The sequence below is a fragment of the Dermacentor silvarum genome, chromosome 2 (assembly GCF_013339745.2).
Source record: "Dermacentor silvarum isolate Dsil-2018 chromosome 2, BIME_Dsil_1.4, whole genome shotgun sequence".
Taxonomy (NCBI): domain Eukaryota; kingdom Metazoa; phylum Arthropoda; class Arachnida; order Ixodida; family Ixodidae; genus Dermacentor; species Dermacentor silvarum.
This window is the reverse complement of record NC_051155.1, coordinates 177,855,701-177,876,157: the sequence shown is the minus strand read 5'-3', so window position 1 is coordinate 177,876,157 and position 20,457 is coordinate 177,855,701. Positions and strand designations below refer to the sequence as shown.

Below are 20,457 nucleotides of genomic sequence, written 5' to 3'. Positions count from 1 at the left end.
CCGGATCGGCAGTGCAGCGCTACAGGTGTGTCCCTTCGCACGCGCTGCCCACGGGAAGCGCTTCTCATCAACACCACCGTTTCACACGCGCCTTCTCGTGGTCATCGAGTCTCTCTTCATGTCGGTCTACTTACGCCGCAGCACACCTGCTTACTTAATCAGCTCATGTTTACTACAATTTATATTGCTACCAAAGCCGCTCATCTTACATCGTAGCACATTGCTGTGTTGCTATCGCATTCATTGCTTCGCCCTTAGGGCGAAACTGTGACATTTTTTTTCTTGCACCGTGATTAAAGCACAACACATGGTATGTACAATGTGCAGGTCTCCTACAGATTATAGTATTGTGGCGCAACAGCCCCAGTACGATGAGAGACGCGCATCGAATTCCCTCAGCCACCTTGGTGGACCTTCCAGAGCAAGCGCAAGTTTCATTTAGCATTAAAATGTCTTGAATCACACGACACCACGGACTCGATTTTCTAGGGACGCGCCACAGCGCTACAGTGCGCTGAGAGACACGCAGCGGCTTCCATCGACGAACACGTTTCGTAATTTATATCTTCATCGCCAGGCAGAAGATGTGCGCGCTCACTTTTTATAAGTAAATTGTTGCTATGCGACGGACGTGGCTAACACGCCAAACATCTCAAAGCTCTTACCTGCACGAGGTGAAATTGTAAGGTTTTATTCCGCCTCTATAGGCGTGCGTGCATGGTCTAAAGGTTAGAGCTGCGGGCTCTAACGCAACCATCGGACTTGTAATTTCTTCACATATGGTGTACCTTTACCACGTGACTGGCTTCCCACTCTTCACATACATACATTTTTTCTCCACTCTGACACTACCAATAATAAAGCATAAAAAAAGAACCAAGAAGGAAAGGAAAAGAAAAATCTACTCTAGAGACAGTGAGGAGGTCCATATATATATATATATATATATATATATATATATATATATATATTGTGTGTGTGTGTGTGTGTGTGTGTGTGTGTGTCTGTGTGTGTGTTTGTCTTGTGGCACGATGTTCATGAATTGCGGGAGCATGGCGTTTTGGCGTCAGTGTGCGCCAGCGCTGTCTGTATAGCGGTTAGATAGATTACAAATGTCTGCAAACCACAGAAAAATGCTAACAAAGCTTCATGTAAAAAAATATGTCTTGATATGGCCGTATAGTACTGCGAGTCAAAGATGCATTTATTATGGAGTAGGTGCTCTATATCAGATGCGGAATATTTGCCCTTTTCGTCTGTGAAGCCTACAGTCATTAGCCCATGGAACATCGAAAGAACCGCCATTTGCCCCGTACCTTTCTTGCAGGTGACGTTGTATCTACTGGACAGTACGCTTGAGATATTGTACTGGCACCAGCGCGATTCTCGGCCAATATAACGCGACAATCCAAGCAGGCAGAGTGTGGAACATTCTGCGCTACAAGAGGAGCATATCACTTAAATATAAATAAAGACAAAATGTATACATGAGTGTGCACGTGCAATGTACTAGTACACTTTTCATTATTTTCCAGAATCCATTTGTACGCTTCGTTTTGATCGAAGAGTACACTTAACGCTGCATGCTAGTACGATCGCATTTCAGTCCTTCCTGACAGCGCATAGTTTCTAGGGCTCAAGAATCTGGAGGTTGCTGCAGATTCCAGACTCTCTCTACATCGCAGTAAATGTAAAACACGGTATTCGCTAAAACGTAGTATTAAGTATTTGACTGTAAAATACGCCCTGAGACGCTGTGTCTTGTATTCTGTACTTACAGGGCTGGGCAACATGGCCCTGTGCAACCTGCTGGGCAGTAACGTTTTTGACATCCTCTTCTGCCTGGGTGGTCCATGGTTGGTCAAGGCGGCCTTCTTCTCGCCCGATCAGCACAGAGTGTTTTTCAGCAGTGCCGGCGTCAGTTTCAGCGCCGCTGTACTACTGACGCTTGTTCTCCTGCTTTACTTGTTCCTGGCAGGATTCCGATGGAAGCTCGACCTTCGCATCGGAATCGCGTGTTCGCTGCTGTACGCCGCGTACATCGTGTTCGCCTGCATGTACGAGATGAATGTATTTGGCGTTGTCAACAACTTTGTGTGCTTGTAGAGGCCATGCATACCCGTCGAAGTGTGTATATATAGCGTGTACTCAAACCGGCAGTTTACGCTGTCGTCTTTGAAGGAGTATAGTCTGTCAATGCCAGGCCGTAGTCTGGAGTGCAGTATTAATATGTAGTAATATATGACGTATGGACCAGGGGGCTTAGCAAAGGAGGACTGCGAAGAAGGTGGATAGGGGATGGAGGCAGAGATCTGCAGAAAACATAAGATGAAATGCAGACCAGTAACCAGTGTTTTGGTTTAAGTATTCTGATATCCGTGTGGAAAACATTGTTGAGCTTATCGAGCGTGGTGCAGAGCTCCGTACTTTGCACACTGAAATGAGAACTTTGCAATCGCGAATGTGATTGTTAATGTGCTTTAATTGCGCAGTGTGATCTTTGTGGGGGAAAAGGGGCGGAGGGAAGTGGAATTAGAGCCCTCCGAGAAAGTTAGCACCCTCCGAGAAACCGACGCGGAGCATTCAACATTCCTTGCCCAAAATTGAAGTCGCGTGGATCGTTATAGTACAATCTAACACTCTATATAATGTAAGAGTCACTGGAGCGTATATTTCAACTTCGTGGTGCTCATAACAAAGATAGTGGATGTTGCATAGCCCGCCTGCTTTCACGAATGTCGTTAACGCTCTTGTACGCTTTTGGTGTAGGGGACGATCCAGACTATATAAGGCCCTACGTTCTTTTGTCCTGTAAACAGTGCATAGTTGGGACAATAGGACCTTCCGGTGTGAGCCGGTTGAATATGCCAATGTTTTATCCAAGCTGAATTGTATATCTATACCATTTCAATACAAAATATACAAAGGCTTTCGCAAAGCGTCGTATAACTCTTCGGCTGCTCAAAAACGTCTCATTTTCACCCGAAAGGCGAAGCATCGATTGTGATAGCAAACTACTAGACAGCTATACGAAGTACGGATAGTAGTTTTATCAGTCGTTTAAACTTGTAAACATTCGCTCACTAACTAACAGAGAGAGAGAAATAAATATAAGAAAGGAATGGCAGGGAGGTTAACCAGACGCACGTCCGGTTTACTACCCTGCACTGGGGGAAGGAAGTATAGGGATGAAGACAGAGAGAGGGGAGATAGAGAGAGCACAGTCGCACGCACATTTGAAGTTTCGCACCAAGTCTACACACGGTCACGAAGACACGTCGACTTCAGGTACCGCAACAACGCTTTCATCGCTTTCTGTGCCATCGATGCGTACCGCCATGGTCCAAAGATCTTCATTTTGGAAAATGGCATAGAGTTCAGCTAGTTCAATGCTGTCTGGAGAGCTTCACGCTCGATGTCGTACTGGGGACAGATACATAAGATGTGTTTAATTGTTTCTATAGTTCCACAAGAGTCGCACATGGGCGTATCCCCCATTCCAATGCGGAACGAGTAGGCCTTTGCAAATGCCACTCCGAGTCAGAGGCGGTACAATACTGTCGCCTCGGAGCGGTATACTTTTGGTGGCACTTGTAGCTTTAGAGATGGATCAAGTATATGAAGGTGACACTTCGGGAGGTTGGGAGAAGACCAATATTTCTGTGTCATATCTGTAGCCACGATATGAAGCGTTCTTGCAGCGTCGGTTCTGGATAAGGGTATTGGAATTGGTAGGGCCTCCAGATGGGCAGTCCGGGTGGCTTCGCTGGCGAGGTCATTACCAGCAACGCTGGTACGTCCAGGTAGCCACTGAAATATAAGTTCATGCCCTTTAGCGATGATAGCGTGATGGTGGTCTTGTCTTCGCTAATATGCCTGCTGCTCATGAGTCCTGTGATATAGGGCTTACTAACTAAATTAAAAAGCATGGTGTCACACGTGCACAAGCAAACATGAAAACATCTCACTCGATGACCGCGCACACACGCTGTCAAAACGCTGTAGTGAGTAAGCGCAGCAGCAGCGAGCTAATTGACCTTCATGCTGCCTCTCGCTTCTACGCGAGTTCGCAACGAACTCGCTGACAGTGAGGTAGGAAAAAAAACCATCTGATATATTCCACATTCCCGACTGAACAGCAGCGTTGGCTCATGTCAGTCACGCGAGACCTCTAAATGTATATTGACAGTTCACTGTCTCTCACCCACAACTAAATTGCTGGATTTTAACAACTCTGTTTTCCAGTTTATGTCAATTTCTTACCTTATATATATATATATGTATATACATGTTATTTGTATATATATGATTGTATGTCTTGACAACATATACAATTGCCTGCAGGATTCTGATGCAGACGGAACATTTCTGCGCATACCCAAAATCCTCACGCAACGAAACATACTTGCTGCACAGAATTAGCCCTGGTGCCACTTTCCCGTTACGCGCAGCTCATCGAGGAAGCGAGTTGCCCAGACTGGAAGCGGACTTCCACGCCTTAAACTCAGGAACACGCGCTGTGTGTTTAACCGACATGTGACAGCGAGCTATACTGCATGATTTCCTAGAAGACCTACGAAATCATGCATCTACTCTTGTTCGGTTTTTTGTATTTAACCTAATTACTATCCCCTTAAGGCCGAAACATTATACCGAGGGACGTGCGTTCAATAGAAAAGTACAATCAATTACAGACCAAGAAACGCGTATTAAGATACACAATATGAAACACAACGCGTCAAAACAACCAAAGAACGAAAAGAATACAGAATGGAATAATTACTAAAAAAATCGCATTTCGCGGTAAAGTAAATTTAGGGGTACTTGAAACGCTGCTGGTCTACTTTAGTTGCTGCGAGCGCAGGACGGTGGACACACTTTTCAGGTGCACTTAAGAGAAAAGAAGGGCGGAAGCTGAAAGTCCCGCAGAATGGGATCATAGCGTAATGGTAATGGCCAATATGTGATGACACATATTGTCGGGACCAGTTATTCGCGAAGAGCCGGAAGGTATAGAATGTGAAGGTAATGGATTGACATAATCTGGAAAACAGTTTTGAAAATCCAACAATTTATTGTGGTTGAGAGAGAGTCAACTGTCATTATCGAGCAAGCCAAGTGTCGTTCGCCCTTGGTGGGCAGTTTCCTCTTTCTTTTTGTTTTCAGAGTAAATCATTCGGGGGTGAGGCCCACAGTTTCCTGGAATGATTAATCTGAAAAAAAAGTGATAAACAGAATGACGGAGACGCAATGATTGGACATTCTGCGATAGCCCAGCAATTCACGCTTCTGCGATAGCAAGGAGCGACGTGTGTACAGCAATTGTCAAAGCGGCACCTTGTGCTCTCTTCGCCGCCAATGTGCGCGCGCAGTTTAACCAGGCGAAAGTGAGCGCATGAAGGCAGATAAAAAGGAACGCGCAGCGCAGTGCACTAGTATTTAACCCTATAGACACCCACGCCACCATCAGTGAACGCAGCGATTGCAGTTTGGTTGCCCTCTTCTGTGGTCCGTAGAATTTTGCTCTCGACAATATATGTATAGTAGTTTATGGTATACCTTATTCAAAAGCTATAGAAAATTCTATAAAATTTATTGCGTTAAAGAAGGGCGATGGAGAGGGATGCGAGAAGTGCGGTATGCCAGTGAGGTATCGCATGAGAGAACTGTGTATTAGCGTATTTTGTATTCGTAAAACTGCAATTCAAGAAAAATGGCAAGATTAGATAACAGTAAAGAATCTATCATTTTACATAAAATGCTTGTTAATAACATTGAATGGTAATTAAGAGGTTTGCATTTGTTATTTAACTTAAGAATGGCAAGCAACTTCCCTGATCGTCCCTCCAGTAGGGATGATAACATAGCAAAAAAAAAAAAACTCCGTTTAATACCCATGATTCCCACTGTAGCTGAGTGATTGGAGCATCGCATTTCCGTTTGCTGCGTCTGTACGAAACTTCTACGTATACAAGCCAGCCATATGTGTGAAACTTCGTTGTGAAAACGGGTACGCTCCATCACTGACATTGATAAAAGATAGGCACAGGTACAAATCGCTATCAAAATACTTCTTGCCTATTGTTCAGCGGCCAATATGTAGAGGTTGAGCGTTATTTGGGTTCAAACTTGAGAGCTCTGCAGTATTACCAAATAGCGATGTCATTGCTCCACTGCTTGGCGTACTTTAAACAGAGCCAGAAAACAAATAGTACCTAAAACAACGAACTTCATTGAAGCAACTGCATCATAGTTTTTGCATGTAACATGCCTCTATAACTTTTTCAATTTATAGCGTATGACCCGAATGTAAATATTTTTAGGATAGCATAATTGATCTTAAATAATTGCATTGCAACATAATATTATGGGTCACTTAAGACGGCTACGAGCAGTGTTCTGTAGAGTCGCATGCGTCTGGAAAGAACCACTGTGTGGGAAAAAAAAGTTATATACCTTGCATTAAAAGGTTAGACAGTTTAGATGAAAGTTTTTCTCCCACAGTAGGGTTGCCGTTTTCTTCATTGTTGCAATGTCGCAATTTCTAATTAAGCGCAAAGGGGATGGCAGGTATGTATGTCTGCGAACTTTGGAAAAGCTTCGCAAGTCTGCTGACACTCCCATAGTCAAGTATGAGGTGCGCACTATTAAAAAAAAGTATAAAAGAGAATGCATTACAACGGCTTCTGTGAACAATTTTGTCGTTCAGGAAGGAAAGAAAATTGAGCCACACAACAAGCATATTGTCAGTGCACTGACAATATGCTTTCTGCTCCCTTTCTGAGCTCCCTTTCTGCCGAAATTCACTTCCGAAATTCACTGCCGAAATTCACTGCCGAAATTCACACTGCCACATGTATACAGGTACATGCAACGCTTATTGGTGCGGTTGTGGATAAATCATCCCGGCATTACTACCAGGATAGCGTCGCCGAACTTCTCCCTTTCTGAATCCAAACAGAAGTGTCTGATTCAGACTGTGCTGTACACTAGTACACCCTATCCACCGCATTGTGCGGTGACCGAGAGACGCTTGTGTATATTGGACACCGCCGGAAATGATGGTGGTATATGCGCAACGTGAATATTCTGACAGGCAAGGCACCAGACCATCAATAAGAGGTGCACGAGAAACGTGTAGGACAGACGAATCGCACGCAGCAGCACGCACCCAAACTCGCTCAATCCGCATGCCGTTCCACATGACATTCCAGTGGATGGCTTGGCGGACGTCTTGAAAAACGTACGTAAATTTTCAATCCGCACGCATGCTCGTCTCTCATTGGCTGATCCGAGACGAACGTGGTCCTGTGACGCCTTCGCGGCAAAGATGGCCCTTGCTCGAAGCGTATAGCGAAGTAGGGTGCGCGACTTCTATAGCTGCAGTCGCGTATCAGAAACATTTTAATTTGTCGTTCTTGTGATTTTTACCATATAGTTAGCCATCACTCGCGGAGATACTAATCGAAAGTGGCAAGCCGGTTTAGCCTTCTTGACCTCATCAGTGCGTGCGATCGCGCACGGAAGAAGGCGCAATGCAAGGCCGGTATTTTGTAGCGATGCCTTTCTGGTGCTAATGCCTTTTCGCACTTTTCGCGCTTTTCGAGCTTGGTCAGTGGTCAGAGCGACGGTCCGCTCACGTTATCAACGGAATCAGCCGGCCGTGAGTGGTGGATGATGAGACTAGTATCGAATAAAGCATAACGCATTGCTACAAAATACCGGCCCTGGAAGTAGTGTTGTGTTTACACGAGCATCGGAAGCAATATTTGAAACCGTCGAGCTTCGGGTTTTTTGTGCCGTGATTCGCGCGGGCATTGCAAGCGAGAAGTCCATCACTTACGCGTGCATTCTAAGCACGATACATGTTCAGTGCGCACCGAAATGAAAAGTTTTCGATCGTCACCTGCAGCATACGCAATTTTATGTTTTTTTTTGTGTACGCGGTTCGTGCATGGCCGCGAAGTGGTGCACGACAGTGCTTTACAACTTTCGGAAGTGATGATGCGATGAGTAGCAATAAGTTTTCTTGCCTCGCTTTGGCTACATTTCTCCTGTGCTTCTGCGTGTGAGCTGTTTTGCTGGCTGCGATGCGCCGTGGTGGCCGCGACGTCCAAGTGCGCGTGTCCTTGGTATTACTGAGAGTGTTTGCAAGGTACAAATCATGATATATATGTGCGATGTACCACAGTGGTGCTAGGCGTAAAAGTGCTTGTTTTGTGCGATGTGCGTACGCTCAGAAGTGAACAATGCATAGGCGTTACCCACCGAATTTTGTGTACACGGCCCGACAAAGCAGCTCAATCAAACTGAGATTTTTCTGCCTCGTTACACGTATCGTTTGTTTCAAAAGTTGTTACTGCACTTTAGAAGATACTTCTATCGGTTAGGGAAATCTAGGGAATAGCTTAAAAATTGCATGTGTTAAGACATACAGAGCTGTCGTGAAATGTGGACAGCGCCTGAGAACACTAATGTCAGGAATGCAAATTTTGGGCAGTGTTAATTTTTGTTGTGTGGACATTTGTTGTGAGAGCAGGAATTTCTAGATTGCACGAAGTAAATAACTTTATATTTTGGGATGCAGTGGTTTGCATGCACAAGAACCTAAACTGCTTGGTCTTTGTTTGTACCCAAGCACACAGGCTGTTTGTGCGCACACCAATGGCATGGTAGAGGAACATACTGTTACGTGGGAAGACGCAGATGAGAAGCAATATACAAGTATATTTAAAAATCAATGCGCTGCACTTGGACAAAAGGCAACAGCCCCCGCTAGCCTGAAATCATCGTCGGCTTCTTCACAGCACTGGCATCTTCGTCATCATAAATGCTGGTCCGTAGCCCTACAACCGGATGCATAAATTAAGCGCCGTCCCGGAGCCAATAAAGGCCGTGCTCGGAAGCAATGCAGTAGGCCTTGAGCGTACTGACGTGAACGACATCACTGGATGCCAGAGTAGAGGGTGAGGTAGAATTGACGGGAGCAATTTTGTAGGTCACTGGCGTGTGGAACCACGGGGCCCTACCGCGTGTGGAACCTGGCGCCACACGCGGTAGGGCCCCGTGTGTTGGGAAATGAGCTTCTGTGAAAGTCCGACATGACGAAAGGGTGACCATAGGAGCACGAGCGCACCAGGCGAATATCATGCGTCACAGTGGCGGGTGTTGTACAGACGCTACTGAGAGGTTTGTGAGGGCGTCAGTCAAGTACGGGCAAGCTGGCGCACATGGCCGGCCAGGGCGATGGCGTCGTGCGTATACTCGCTTGTTGAGGTGGCAGCAGGAGGAAGGGCAGTTTCAAGCGGCAAGGTTGGTTCGAGACCATACAATAGATAAAACGCAGAAAACGAGGCTGTGTTGTGACGAGAATTATAGGTAAGTGCGACGTAAAGAAAGCCAACATCCCGGTCATGGTGGTCCTTCGAAGCGTACATGGACAGCATATCTGTGAGGGTACGGTTCAATCGCTTCGTCATACCATTGGTTTGAGGACAGTATGAGGTGGCCAGCTTGTGTTGAATGGAGCAGGAACGCACAATGTCGGCGATAACTTGGGACATAAAGTTAGGACCACGGTCAGAATGCAGCTGTCGCGGGGTGACATGCAGCAAGTTGAAGACAAGCAAGTTGAAGGCGTCATCGGCGATACCTTTGAGAATGTGGGAAATCTTGTCTGCACTTATTTAAAGAATGTATTACAGATATGCGTGTCATGACATGCATGCGTAACATGATTGGCATATATGTAATGAACGCATATCACGGCCCGTCTGTGGGTCAAGCAGGTGACATGCTTCCCATGAATGTCATGACATGAATGACAAGAATGACAAATTCATGTCATGCACGCAAGCATGCACGACATGACATTATTATCACGACAAGAACTTATGTCTGCCTAATGGACCAAGTTGCCTACTAACTTGGGCCAATAGTTATATGCTCGTGTTCGTGATGCTATGACGGTCATTGCATCGTCATTCTAGCTTCGTAATCCGACTCTCGCCTCTGATTATCGCGTGCTACCTGCGCTCGAGTCAGGTGGCACGCGTAGGAAGATTCCGGCATCTCGGCAGCAGAACACCAGGTGGCGGTTTCACCCATTCAAACGGGGATTGGAAAGGAAGTTTCCCACGGAGCGACGATTTCGGAATGCCGGACAGCAACGCACCGCCTCCTCGTTCCTCCCTAAGCCCGTACCGGACTTTCACGGCCCTTATCGTCGTTACCAGGCCGCTTGATCATCCATTGAGGCCTGCTCTTTCTTGGTGCACATAGTGTACGAGTATGTAAACGCTGCACCAGATTCCACTATGGCAGCGTCATCACAGTTCGGTTAAAGTGAGCGGTGCAGCGTGCCACCCGTCCTAATGGCTTTAAAATATCACGGGATGCTACAGTTTCGCTGTCACGTCGCCCGTTTGCGTCCTCCAAGTGGTACCACGTGCTGCAGTCCATGAGCATTTAGTTTCGGCGTTTTTTACCCATCTCGCAGCTCCTTGCCACTCGTTAACCCCCAACCTGATAGCTTCAAGGCTCATTCCTGCACGCTGCTGGCCAATCAGAGTGTGCGCGGAAGCTCTGTACGATACATCACTTCAGCTGCAATAATAATCACACAGCTTGACCCACTGGACGTATTTAAGTCGCAGACAGAAGCAGACAAAGATGTTGCACATATGAAACTGCCACTCGTCTCTCGAAATGTGAATGACCCAAACTTTCATGAGCATATCGCTCGGAATTGTACGACAGTAGAAGTGGGAAGGAAGTAGTGACACCATTTCAGCTGGTTTTGCATGATGCTCTTGCCTACAGTTTGTTGCCTATGTGTAATAGGCTTTCCATTTTACGAATTCACAGGTTTCAAAAGATTTACGGCACTATTAAAGGCACAGTACACACACTTCCCCTGAAGGAGGTATCCGTACATGCAGAGCAGAGAGAACTTATGGAAAAGTTAAAACACATGAAGGTACAATTACACCGAATCTAGATTTTTCACAATAATTGATATACAACCGGCAATAAATGCCCATTCACAAACTTGCAATAAGCACCAGGTGTGGAAAATGGAGATCTGTGAAACAGAAACACTGCCTATTGCTGACTTCTGCTGAAGATTGACGTTAACAAATATCCCAGTCCGGACTTCTTTGTTTCGGAGGGTAGAATATCAAAAGAGAGGTGCAAAATGGATCTGGTATGTAATAGCCGATTATGAATTTGCCATTTAAATTTCACCAAACATAGTCATGAGTGTGCTAAGCATTGAACCAGTAACCAAGTCACATATATTTATGTGTCTTACACATTAGAAATTATTTGCGCTGATCATTTTCATCTCTAAATGAGGAATGCATACTGTTTGCAGCTACTGATAGTGCATATAGATTTGGCCGACAACGCAAAGAGCTAATGTGACACAAAGTATCGTGCATCTAGTGCTATGTTGCTTTTCATAGTGTATTTTTCATAGTGTTGCTCAGTGTATTTAAAGCAGTTAAGGCTTTACAGCTTTACAGATACAGATCTCATAGGCAGACTGGGAGGTCACAGAGCAAGTATTTGTGTTGTGTCGTTCCTGTTTGTACCTGTGCTCTTGAACTATATACTTAAATGTCACACCAGCAAGGCTGAGCATCAATCTTTTCATTTGGGAAGTTCCGTGGATGCTAGAACGTTATTGATTTCACCATATTCTTACAACAAATATGCACCACCTTCATATCAAAGGGATGGAAAGGGATGCTTGTGCATATCCATGCTGTTCTAGCGTGCCTGCAGGAATACAGAAGGGCCTCGGGGCACCTTATATTTCCGGTGGAATAATTCGAACACGTAGCGAAGAAAGCAGCTGATACTAAGGTGACTGATATGTACGAGCATGTGTTGCTTTCACTGTTCTGAATTATCACAGCTTTGGCATCTCTATCAAAAAGTTCCAATGTAAAACCAATAGCTCTGCTCTAAGGGTTCTATAAGTGTTATCGGTTGTATAAGCTTATTGATTTTATAGGTGTATTGGTTTCATAAGTCTATCAGTTTTGTTATATATAGTGGTCCAATAGGATACATTGGCAGAGGCGGCCACGAGGCACAAGTGTTAGCACGATAGGAACATTTACAGAAGGGTAAATCTTCGAGTACTTAATTCGCTCTCGGCGGGACGGCGCTAACCTCAAACATGCAGTACAATGGCCACAGAAAAATCGCTTCGGCAGGAATAAAAATGATGCCAAGTACAGAATTGCACTGGATTGTGGCAAAACTTGGTTAGGAAACTACTGACACAGAATCTAAACAGTTGCGGATGTATCCACTAAGACATAAAAAAAGACATAAAAGCACAAATCTGCTTTGAACTGCTGAAACCATCAGTGGTATATATATGATTAAAGGGAAGCGTCGCTGTTTATCAGAGCAACCCATCTACCTTTGTAAAAATGTCACGCCAAATCACGTCAGTATATCGCCTATCCCAACACGTAGTATATCGATACTGCAGGCTAACTTTCGTAGTAATGGACGAGGCAGTGAGCACGCCCAATTTGTATCACGTGGTCATTAAGCATGAATTTTGTGGGCCACTTCGTCACAGTCATTAGGCCAAGGCCATGGTACCTAGTTCGGCGTGGCTGTTAGTCCACGTTTAGTCACCTTACGGGTGCAAGAACAGCGCTCCTGTCCGATTATGGACTGCACACAACAACCGCGAATCGATATCATAAATTACATGATGGGTGGTCATTTCTAGCGGTTATTTTCGATGGATGCCTTGAAAAACCCATGACTCTATAGTGGTCCACGGCTTTCGCAGTATGAACGAAGAATGAGTGAAGATGAAAACTAGTGCTAGCAGCATGAGAATCAGCAGACTTTGGATGACCTAACGGGATTTCAGTATGATAAAGCAGTGAGTGATAGAACTTATGAAAAAAGCATTATCTCGGGGTTTTACGGCCCTCTTTAATGGTTTAAAGGTTCAGTGCTAATTTCATTTTGTGTGACGCTGGTCACTACACTTAACGGGTATACGTCAACAATACGTGTATAGTAGATAGAAGTTATCCGTGGGAGCACTCTTTGCGTTGAATCAGTTATGTTGTACAATCTGCCACATTTGCCATGGAGACGGATCCTCCATGGCAACTTTGGGATGCATGCAACCTCCTTTCCGTATGATGTATATATTGTAGAAACCGACATACATGCAAACACTACAGCCCCCCTCCCCCCTCCCCAGCCCCCCTATCACCCTCCCGTATAGTTATTAGCCTCGTTTTATTAAGCTAAAGGGTATAACTTCATCGAACCTTATCTTCGCCGGTCTTAGGTCAAAACATTACGGTGTATATTTTGTTCGAGGCGGGCCAATTTTGATATTATCTTATTTGAAAATATTTGAATGAGACAATCATGGTGCATCATATTTATTTTTTATTATAATGTGTGTAACTGCGCTGAGGTCGTTTTATGGTCAGTGTAATAAATTGCGAGAGGTTGTCCAGAAGAGTCACATTTTCACTTTCCATCCTTCAGTAGGACAACGTCAAATCAGCCACCTACCCGACTTATTAGAAGCGGGGCATTCGAAATTACCGTTAATTGCGAAGCACTTACACTATTTTTGAAAAAGAAGTGTTTGTGTAGACTCAATGTTAAGGTCACCGGTGATGAGGCAGTTGCTGCGTCCTAGCTTTTCACGCTATGCGAGCAATTTCGAACGTCCCGGCTGGGGACCATTCGCCACGGAAGGCAAAACTTCTACAACTCAGGACACGAGCAAAATGATGCAGTGACATCTACAAGATTTGAGCGAAGGAAAAACTTTCCTTGGTTCTGTACATTTTCCGTGCTGATATACGGGTTAGTTGGCCGCAGGGAATCATGTTGAAGAAATTGTGGCGTTGTCGTTGCGACGTCGTTGTCGGCAGTGACGCCGTAGATGGTTTCGATGTTGTTTTGCACAAACCGCCTGATTCTTAGAACATCCGCCGTAATGGTTATGTGCAAAGTTTGAGGCTCATCGTCACCATTGCCACGTATGCCTCGTTTGTGCGGCGGACGATACGTATTTTCACGAATATGACGACAAACAACTGCACGCCAAAACACCGCGATTGTCAAGAACTTCTATGAGATTCACGTGTGATCTTCGTTCGCTACCAAGTACTGCCTGGTGTAGCCTCCGAAATGCATTCAGATGTGCCGCCGCTCTCAGAGTCTGTGTGGATTACAATACCTTTCACTAACCGTAAAGCGCTATCGCTGTGGCAACAGCGCGGCGATTAGCTCGCCCGGCTTCCAAGGGCACCAGAACCGTTCATTGGACGAGTTTCTAAGATAACATTGCCTTGTTGCAGCGCGAAAAGACTCAAGCGTAAACACGTGTGTCTTGTCTACGGCTTTTCATCCTGCAACAAAGTGTGTTCCAAAAGCACATTGCTTCAATGAGATGAGTTCAAATTGCGGTGTCTGGGATCTTCGCTTCAAACGCTTATTTCGTTACACTCCACGCGTTTTGCGCACGTCGATACGTAACTCCTGATGAGTTGCAACAACTTAGGTGTTGCACCTATATTATGAAACCGCTGAATATTATGCGATGTTGCATTGACGTATTCATTGCGACTTCTCTCCCTCCTTCTTTCTAATCCCCTGTATTCCTTCTCTAGCGTTGCGGTGTCATGGAAGCGCTTTTCTGAGTAACATTACTTCGTTCTCTCTCTCTCTTTTTTAAAAATAAACTTCTATTAATTCCTCACACATCGCAACTTCCTCCAGATCAGAAATGCCGGGGCCTTGTGCTGCAGCTGATTACATCAATCAGTAACCACCTCGCAAGTGCACGCTGTGTTCTGTGATTCCGAGAAGCCCTTCAGAAAGTAGCCTTACGTTGAGCCATCAGTTGGTCTTTGAAATGGAAAACTCACCACGATGCTGCTGACAGAGGAAAACTTGTACAATCGGCAGTAACAAGCACGTCGAAAAGGTGTTCGGTATCAATATCTGTTTATTTTAATGCATATTTTTCACTTCGTTAGTCTTTTGAGTTTAGCTACGTTTCTTTTAATTATGCGGTTTTACGTGCCAAAATATCCATCTGATTATGAGGCACGCTGTAGTGGGAGACTCCGGATTAATTTGGACCACCTGGGGTTCTTTAACGTGCACATAAATCTAAGTACACGGGTGTTTTCGGCATTTCGCCCCCATCGAAATGCGGCCGCTCTGTCCGCGATTCGATCCAGCGAGCTCGTGCTCAGCAGCCCAACACCATAACCACGGCGGGTAGCTACGTTTTTGACATAACGGGTTCTTTAATGGCGAAAATTCTTTTTTGGTTGCCATTAATAATAATACTCATGCCAATACTCTGCAGTCTCACATAATCGCACCGATAAAATCGGACATTGCAAAAGGTTGTGGTATGGACAGCAGTACTTGTTTTCTAATTTTTGCTAGTGTTCTAGTCCCCCTGTTATGTCAAGAAGGCATAGCTATAATAAAAAAAAGAAAGAAAAAGAAAAAGAACCCACAAGAATTGTACACACGCGTGACCAATGTCCCAGGAAATGAGAATAAAAAAAAATTAACCGGCGATTACAGTACTCCCCAATGCGAACATTGAGCGCCGCTGTTTAGGTGTTTTGAATTCGCGATATAATGTCGCAATGAATTTGATTCTAAACGACAGGGTCATCTCGGCGGCGGCGTTGAGGCTCTGTCAGGCAGCTTGTTTAGCAGCGGCACACAAAGCATTTCCGCCTGTTGCATCGCTCGTTGTTCAGAAAGAAAGCGTGAACACGGGAATGCGTGGCGCGCGGGGTGCGAATTCTTTAGCGGTGCGGCACAGGCGAGGTAGCGCATGCGCAGTGGATCAGAAGCCCACGCCAGTGCTTTGTTTCCATAGCGCTGGCCGCATGCCTGATCGCCGCCGTTGAACATGTCACATGCCGCACTCCGCTTCCCAGTCGGTAGCTCACCGTGCTTTCGCCGTCCACTCAGCCGATCGGAGCCGGAGAAGGAGCGAGGTCCCCTCGAGCGCTTTCCTCCTGGGGATGCTGGGGGGCCACTGCACGCTCCTCTTCCGCTTTCCTCTTCGCTCTCGCCATCTTTAATCTGCGCGCCGCGTTCGCTCTTTCATCGTTTGCTGTGCGCGTTCTCTCGGTTACGAGGGACGCCGACGTCGACCCTCAACTCGGGGAAACGCACGGCGGAGCAAACGCGCCTCTAAAATATCTGTTCGACCGTGCTCCATTAAGACGGTGCCAGACCCCAGTAGGCGTCTCTTTCCTCTTTGCAATCACCATATATGGATCAATCGGAACCTTCATTGTCAATTCACTTCAGGCCGTTGGCAGTTGGGGGGGAAGGGAGCGGACGTTTAGCTGCGGCACACATTACCATAGTGGTCCTATTTATATCTTGCGTCCGTCAACAGTCACCAACGCCGCACGCATTTTTTTTTTTGTGCGGGCGGGCAAAACGCCGACGGCGTCGACAACAGTTCTGCGTGTTGCATATGGTGCTGCTGCATGTCCAAGTTTATACAGCTGATAAAGCTACTATCATTACTCCGTATAGCTCTCTACAAATTTTCAAGCGAATATACTGCGAAAACAACGCCTTAATTTTTTTTAATCGGGTCACCTTGTACGAATAATATGATGTGATAACCAAACCGCAGTCCTGTATGCACGAGCGTTACCGCATCATTCACTGTAAGGTGTAAATTCTGAGTCTGCGATGCACAAAGCCGCAAAAACGCTCTGAGATGCACCTATATAACCGCTTGTGACGAACTGAACGATGAACGTTTCAGCGTATGTGTGCGTGGGCGCTATAGACACGTTTTGTTCTCTCCTTCCATTCATGTTTTGCTCCCTTTTCCCCCATTTGACAGTGTGCGGTAGCCAGCATGGCTTATAACCTTGTCGACCTACCCACCTTTTTCTTGTTCTTTCTCTCTCTCCCTTTCTGTCATTCTGTAGGTTGTAATTGCGGTTCCGATGGAGGTGAAATGCGAAAAACGTCCGGTGTGCCTGCGTTGTAGTGCACGTTAAAGAACTCCAGGGGGTCAAAATTAATCCGGAGCCCTCCACCACGGCATGACTCATAATCAGAACTGGTTTTGGCACGTAAAACCCCAGAAAGAAGTAATTGGGAGTGCAATCTCGGGATAAACGCAAGTGCGTTGATTATACAGTGCCAGCGCAAATGAGTTCTCGCTTATTTGAGTTGTGGCCTGCACACTATAGCCGACATACCGTATTGTGATGCGCACGTGCCCTTTACCTTCTAATCCAGACAAAAGGAGAAGGAGAAGGGGAGGGACAACGATCAGGCCGATCAGACAAGGTGATGTAAGCCAGCAAGCGTTTCTTCCGCCTTTCCTCGCAAATGTGGATGCGGACCGCAGCTATCGCCGTGCGCTCACTTCACTAGCGGCGTGCTTGGCGGCGCACACATCGCCCCTTATTAGTTCTTGGCATCGCGGCCAGCTTCTTATCCGTCACGTGACGAAGCTACAACGACCGCCATCCGGACACGCAGATTCCCTCGTGTGTTTGTGTGCATACGCCCTCGCTCGCGCGTCGGTCGGCGCCCAGGCGTCGGCGTTTGGAGGACATCGACGAAGCGCGTCCCTCGTTTACGGAAGGCGTCGGCTTACGCCGGGAGGTGAGCCAGTGCGTTTCGTTTAGCTGTTCGCTTCAGCGCGGTTGTATATTACGGCAGCGGCGTGGAAACTCGCAATCGAGGATGGTATAGGCTCTGTATGAAGCGAGAACACGACGTGGGAACGTTTTGTTGCTGAGGGCAGGTTGGACGTAAATGATCGTAACTACAGTAGAGAGTTGGGCTAGTTAGTGCTGATGCTTTTGCTGAGACATAGATGATGGACGTGAAATACGACAATGTGAAAAGAGTGGATGGCGATAGAAGCCTTGTAGAATGGGCGAGTGTGGTGATGCTTGCTGGAGCTTTTCGAGATCAACGTATTAATTTGAGGCTGCGTTTGCAGGGGGTGTTCCGCTAGTACTCGGTCAATTGCGCTGCTCTTTTTCGAGAATGTAGGTCGCAGTTCCTATCTTTACCTGCCACTGCAAGTTTCCTTGCTCGCTCGCCCGCTCAGTCGCTGATAATGCCACTCTGTCTTTCTCCTTAGTGCAGTGCTCTTTTAGTTTGTTTTTCTTTCATACAAAATGATGTTGGTTTTGTTGCTTTTAGAGCGTGTTGCCTTCTACGAAGCAGGTTCATTTAAGGCCTCTAATATCGGGCTTATTCTGCACTTATTATGTTATTATCGCTGCGTTCTTGAAGGACACCACGGGAAGGCTGAAATAGGGCAGCTTCTATTTTCTCGGCAGCCGGGATAACTTCTGAAACGAATTTCTTCCGGCACTCACCTCCTATTGTTGCTCGAAAGTCACGGGTCAGACTGTAGCGAAAACCTGGCTGCAAATGTGCCCAAGAGCCTACAGGTGTGCCCTAACCTGAAGTAACCTAACCTGCCGACAGCCAATAGGAGGTGAGGGCCGGGAGAAATTCGTTTCAGAAACTCTCCCGGGTGCCGGGAGAATAGACACTGCCCTGAAAATAGGGATGGAGTGAAATGGTGTTCCCGTTTATAGGCTCTAAATGGTAACCGTCTTGTAACCTCTCCAGAATTTTGAAATTCTAGTTTTTTTTGCTAGATAAGTAACTTTTTGCGGTTGCGTCGATATCGGGAACGATGTTGTGTTAAAGGGTCATAGCGTTCGTTTCAAATGTATAGATTCGAAACGCAAAGTCATCCTTACTCAACTTTCGCTCGAATAGTCTCAAGCATTGTTGTTAAACTTAAGAGCATCACAGGCTATGTTTATAAGGATAATTCGACACAGCAATAGGCAAGCGACAGGGTCACGATTGTACGGGCACCCGTTTGCACTTGGCTCCGCGTACATGCAGTTGCTACAATGGTCAACGTGCTCATAGGATCGAGAACACCGGCGGAACTTTGTCTCTTGAGGTACGAGCAGAACAATGCCTGTGAACGCACCCATAATATTAGCTTTCCACTAAATACAAAAAAAAAGAAAAGAAGAAAGCGTCGTCAATGTTATCTTAGCAACGCGTGTTGCATGGTTATGTTGGTTCATACTTGATTTAATATCGCGCAGAAAGATCCGACACGTCACCTAGAGTATCATGCCAAGCCTGTCACAAGAGTAACCTTTGCCGATATCAAACTGTGTCTCCTCCAAAATCTAAATTTTGCTAGTGTAAACCTTGGATTATGTCTTGCATGACCTTTGAAATGTTCACAGTGGTTGGACCTGGCTCGAACTTTTTAGTACGTAAGGGCTAGGATTGGGCATTTGAAGCAAGCCAGTTGCTCTTTGGGACTGAGTACAATAGAGAGAAAAACAACAACAAACACAGTACACGGCACGAGCGCAGTGTACTGTGGTCTTCCTCATTCTTTAGCATTGCGTTCTATCTAGATGGCTTTGAACCAATGAACCAAAAAACAAAGTCCTGCAAATTCGTTTGTAGCTGTCGACCGCCGGTCTTCATTTTAATCGCGGCCAACTCTTATAGCGGGTTGCAGGAACCATATGCCCTGATCATGTATTGTTTCGAATGCGTGTTATCAGAGCTAATCTGATATGTCCAAGCGCATTCTTGTAGAACTGTATGCGTGAACGCAAATATCGGTAAATAAATGTGAATTCTAATAACAAACCTGCGGTTAGCAGTTGTAACGGAGAATAAGCGCTTGGAGTGCAAACATAAACTAGCTGAACACATTAAATGTTTGTACGACCGGATGTCGGCATCGATTTCTTGTGGTATATAAAGTAGGGGTGTGCTAATAGTCATTTTTGAGACCAAATCGAATCGAATAGTGATAGAAGCGAATCGAATAGATTTTGAATGAACTGCCGTTACAACAGTTTATATAAAACGACGTTCATATCCCAGTAATAAAGTTAGCAAGGTTCTGGCATTAAATAATACGTTATGAAGCGTTGCTTATTAAAAGCGCAAATACATCGAGTATTAGGAACAAACAAGCAGTTTATTCGCATACACAGGGCTCTTCAGAGTGCGAAGGATCGCTCTACAGCCTGTAAAGTATGGCTACCTAAGTGACATAGCCTGCTCCGCTACGCAATTTCTCATGTTTTATGTCTATGCAATGCCCCCCAGGATAAAAATCTGCCTACTTTTGCTCCAATTTTATGTTTCATTGGGCGCAGCTGACATTTTGAAGTAGTCTAAAAATATTCTCATTTACGTATAGTGACTATTCGATTCGAAGTTGTCGGACCTAATCGAATAAGACAATGCTCGGTTCGTTATTCGAAAGTTTGAATATTCGAACATCTCTAGCATAAAAAAGTTCGTGCGTCGGCAGCAACGCGCTTGACCAGGACTATATACTACAAGCATTTTTCTAGG

General features: G+C 45.7%; 2 protein-coding genes across 3 annotated transcripts in view; both read left to right on the top strand.

Annotated features, from left to right (window-relative positions):
• Positions 1–6,129, top strand: part of LOC119440584 (sodium/potassium/calcium exchanger 4) — a 43,648-nt gene extending 37,519 nt beyond the window's left edge. Inside the window, exon 10 of the mRNA XM_037705482.2 lies at positions 1,781–6,129. Coding sequence (XP_037561410.2) covers positions 1,781–2,106 — 326 coding nt within the window. The 3' untranslated portion in view covers positions 2,107–6,129. The remainder of the gene's footprint in view (positions 1–1,780) is intronic.
• Positions 6,130–17,470: 11,341 nt separating this feature from the next.
• Positions 17,471–20,457, top strand: part of LOC119442195 (uncharacterized) — a 33,840-nt gene continuing 30,853 nt past the window's right edge. The window contains exon 1 of one of the 2 annotated variants that reach the window (XM_037706973.2): positions 17,471–17,688. The gene's annotated coding sequence lies outside the window, so the exon portion shown is untranslated. The remainder of the gene's footprint in view (positions 17,689–20,457) is intronic. The other variant, XM_037706972.2, reaches the window with a different exon arrangement.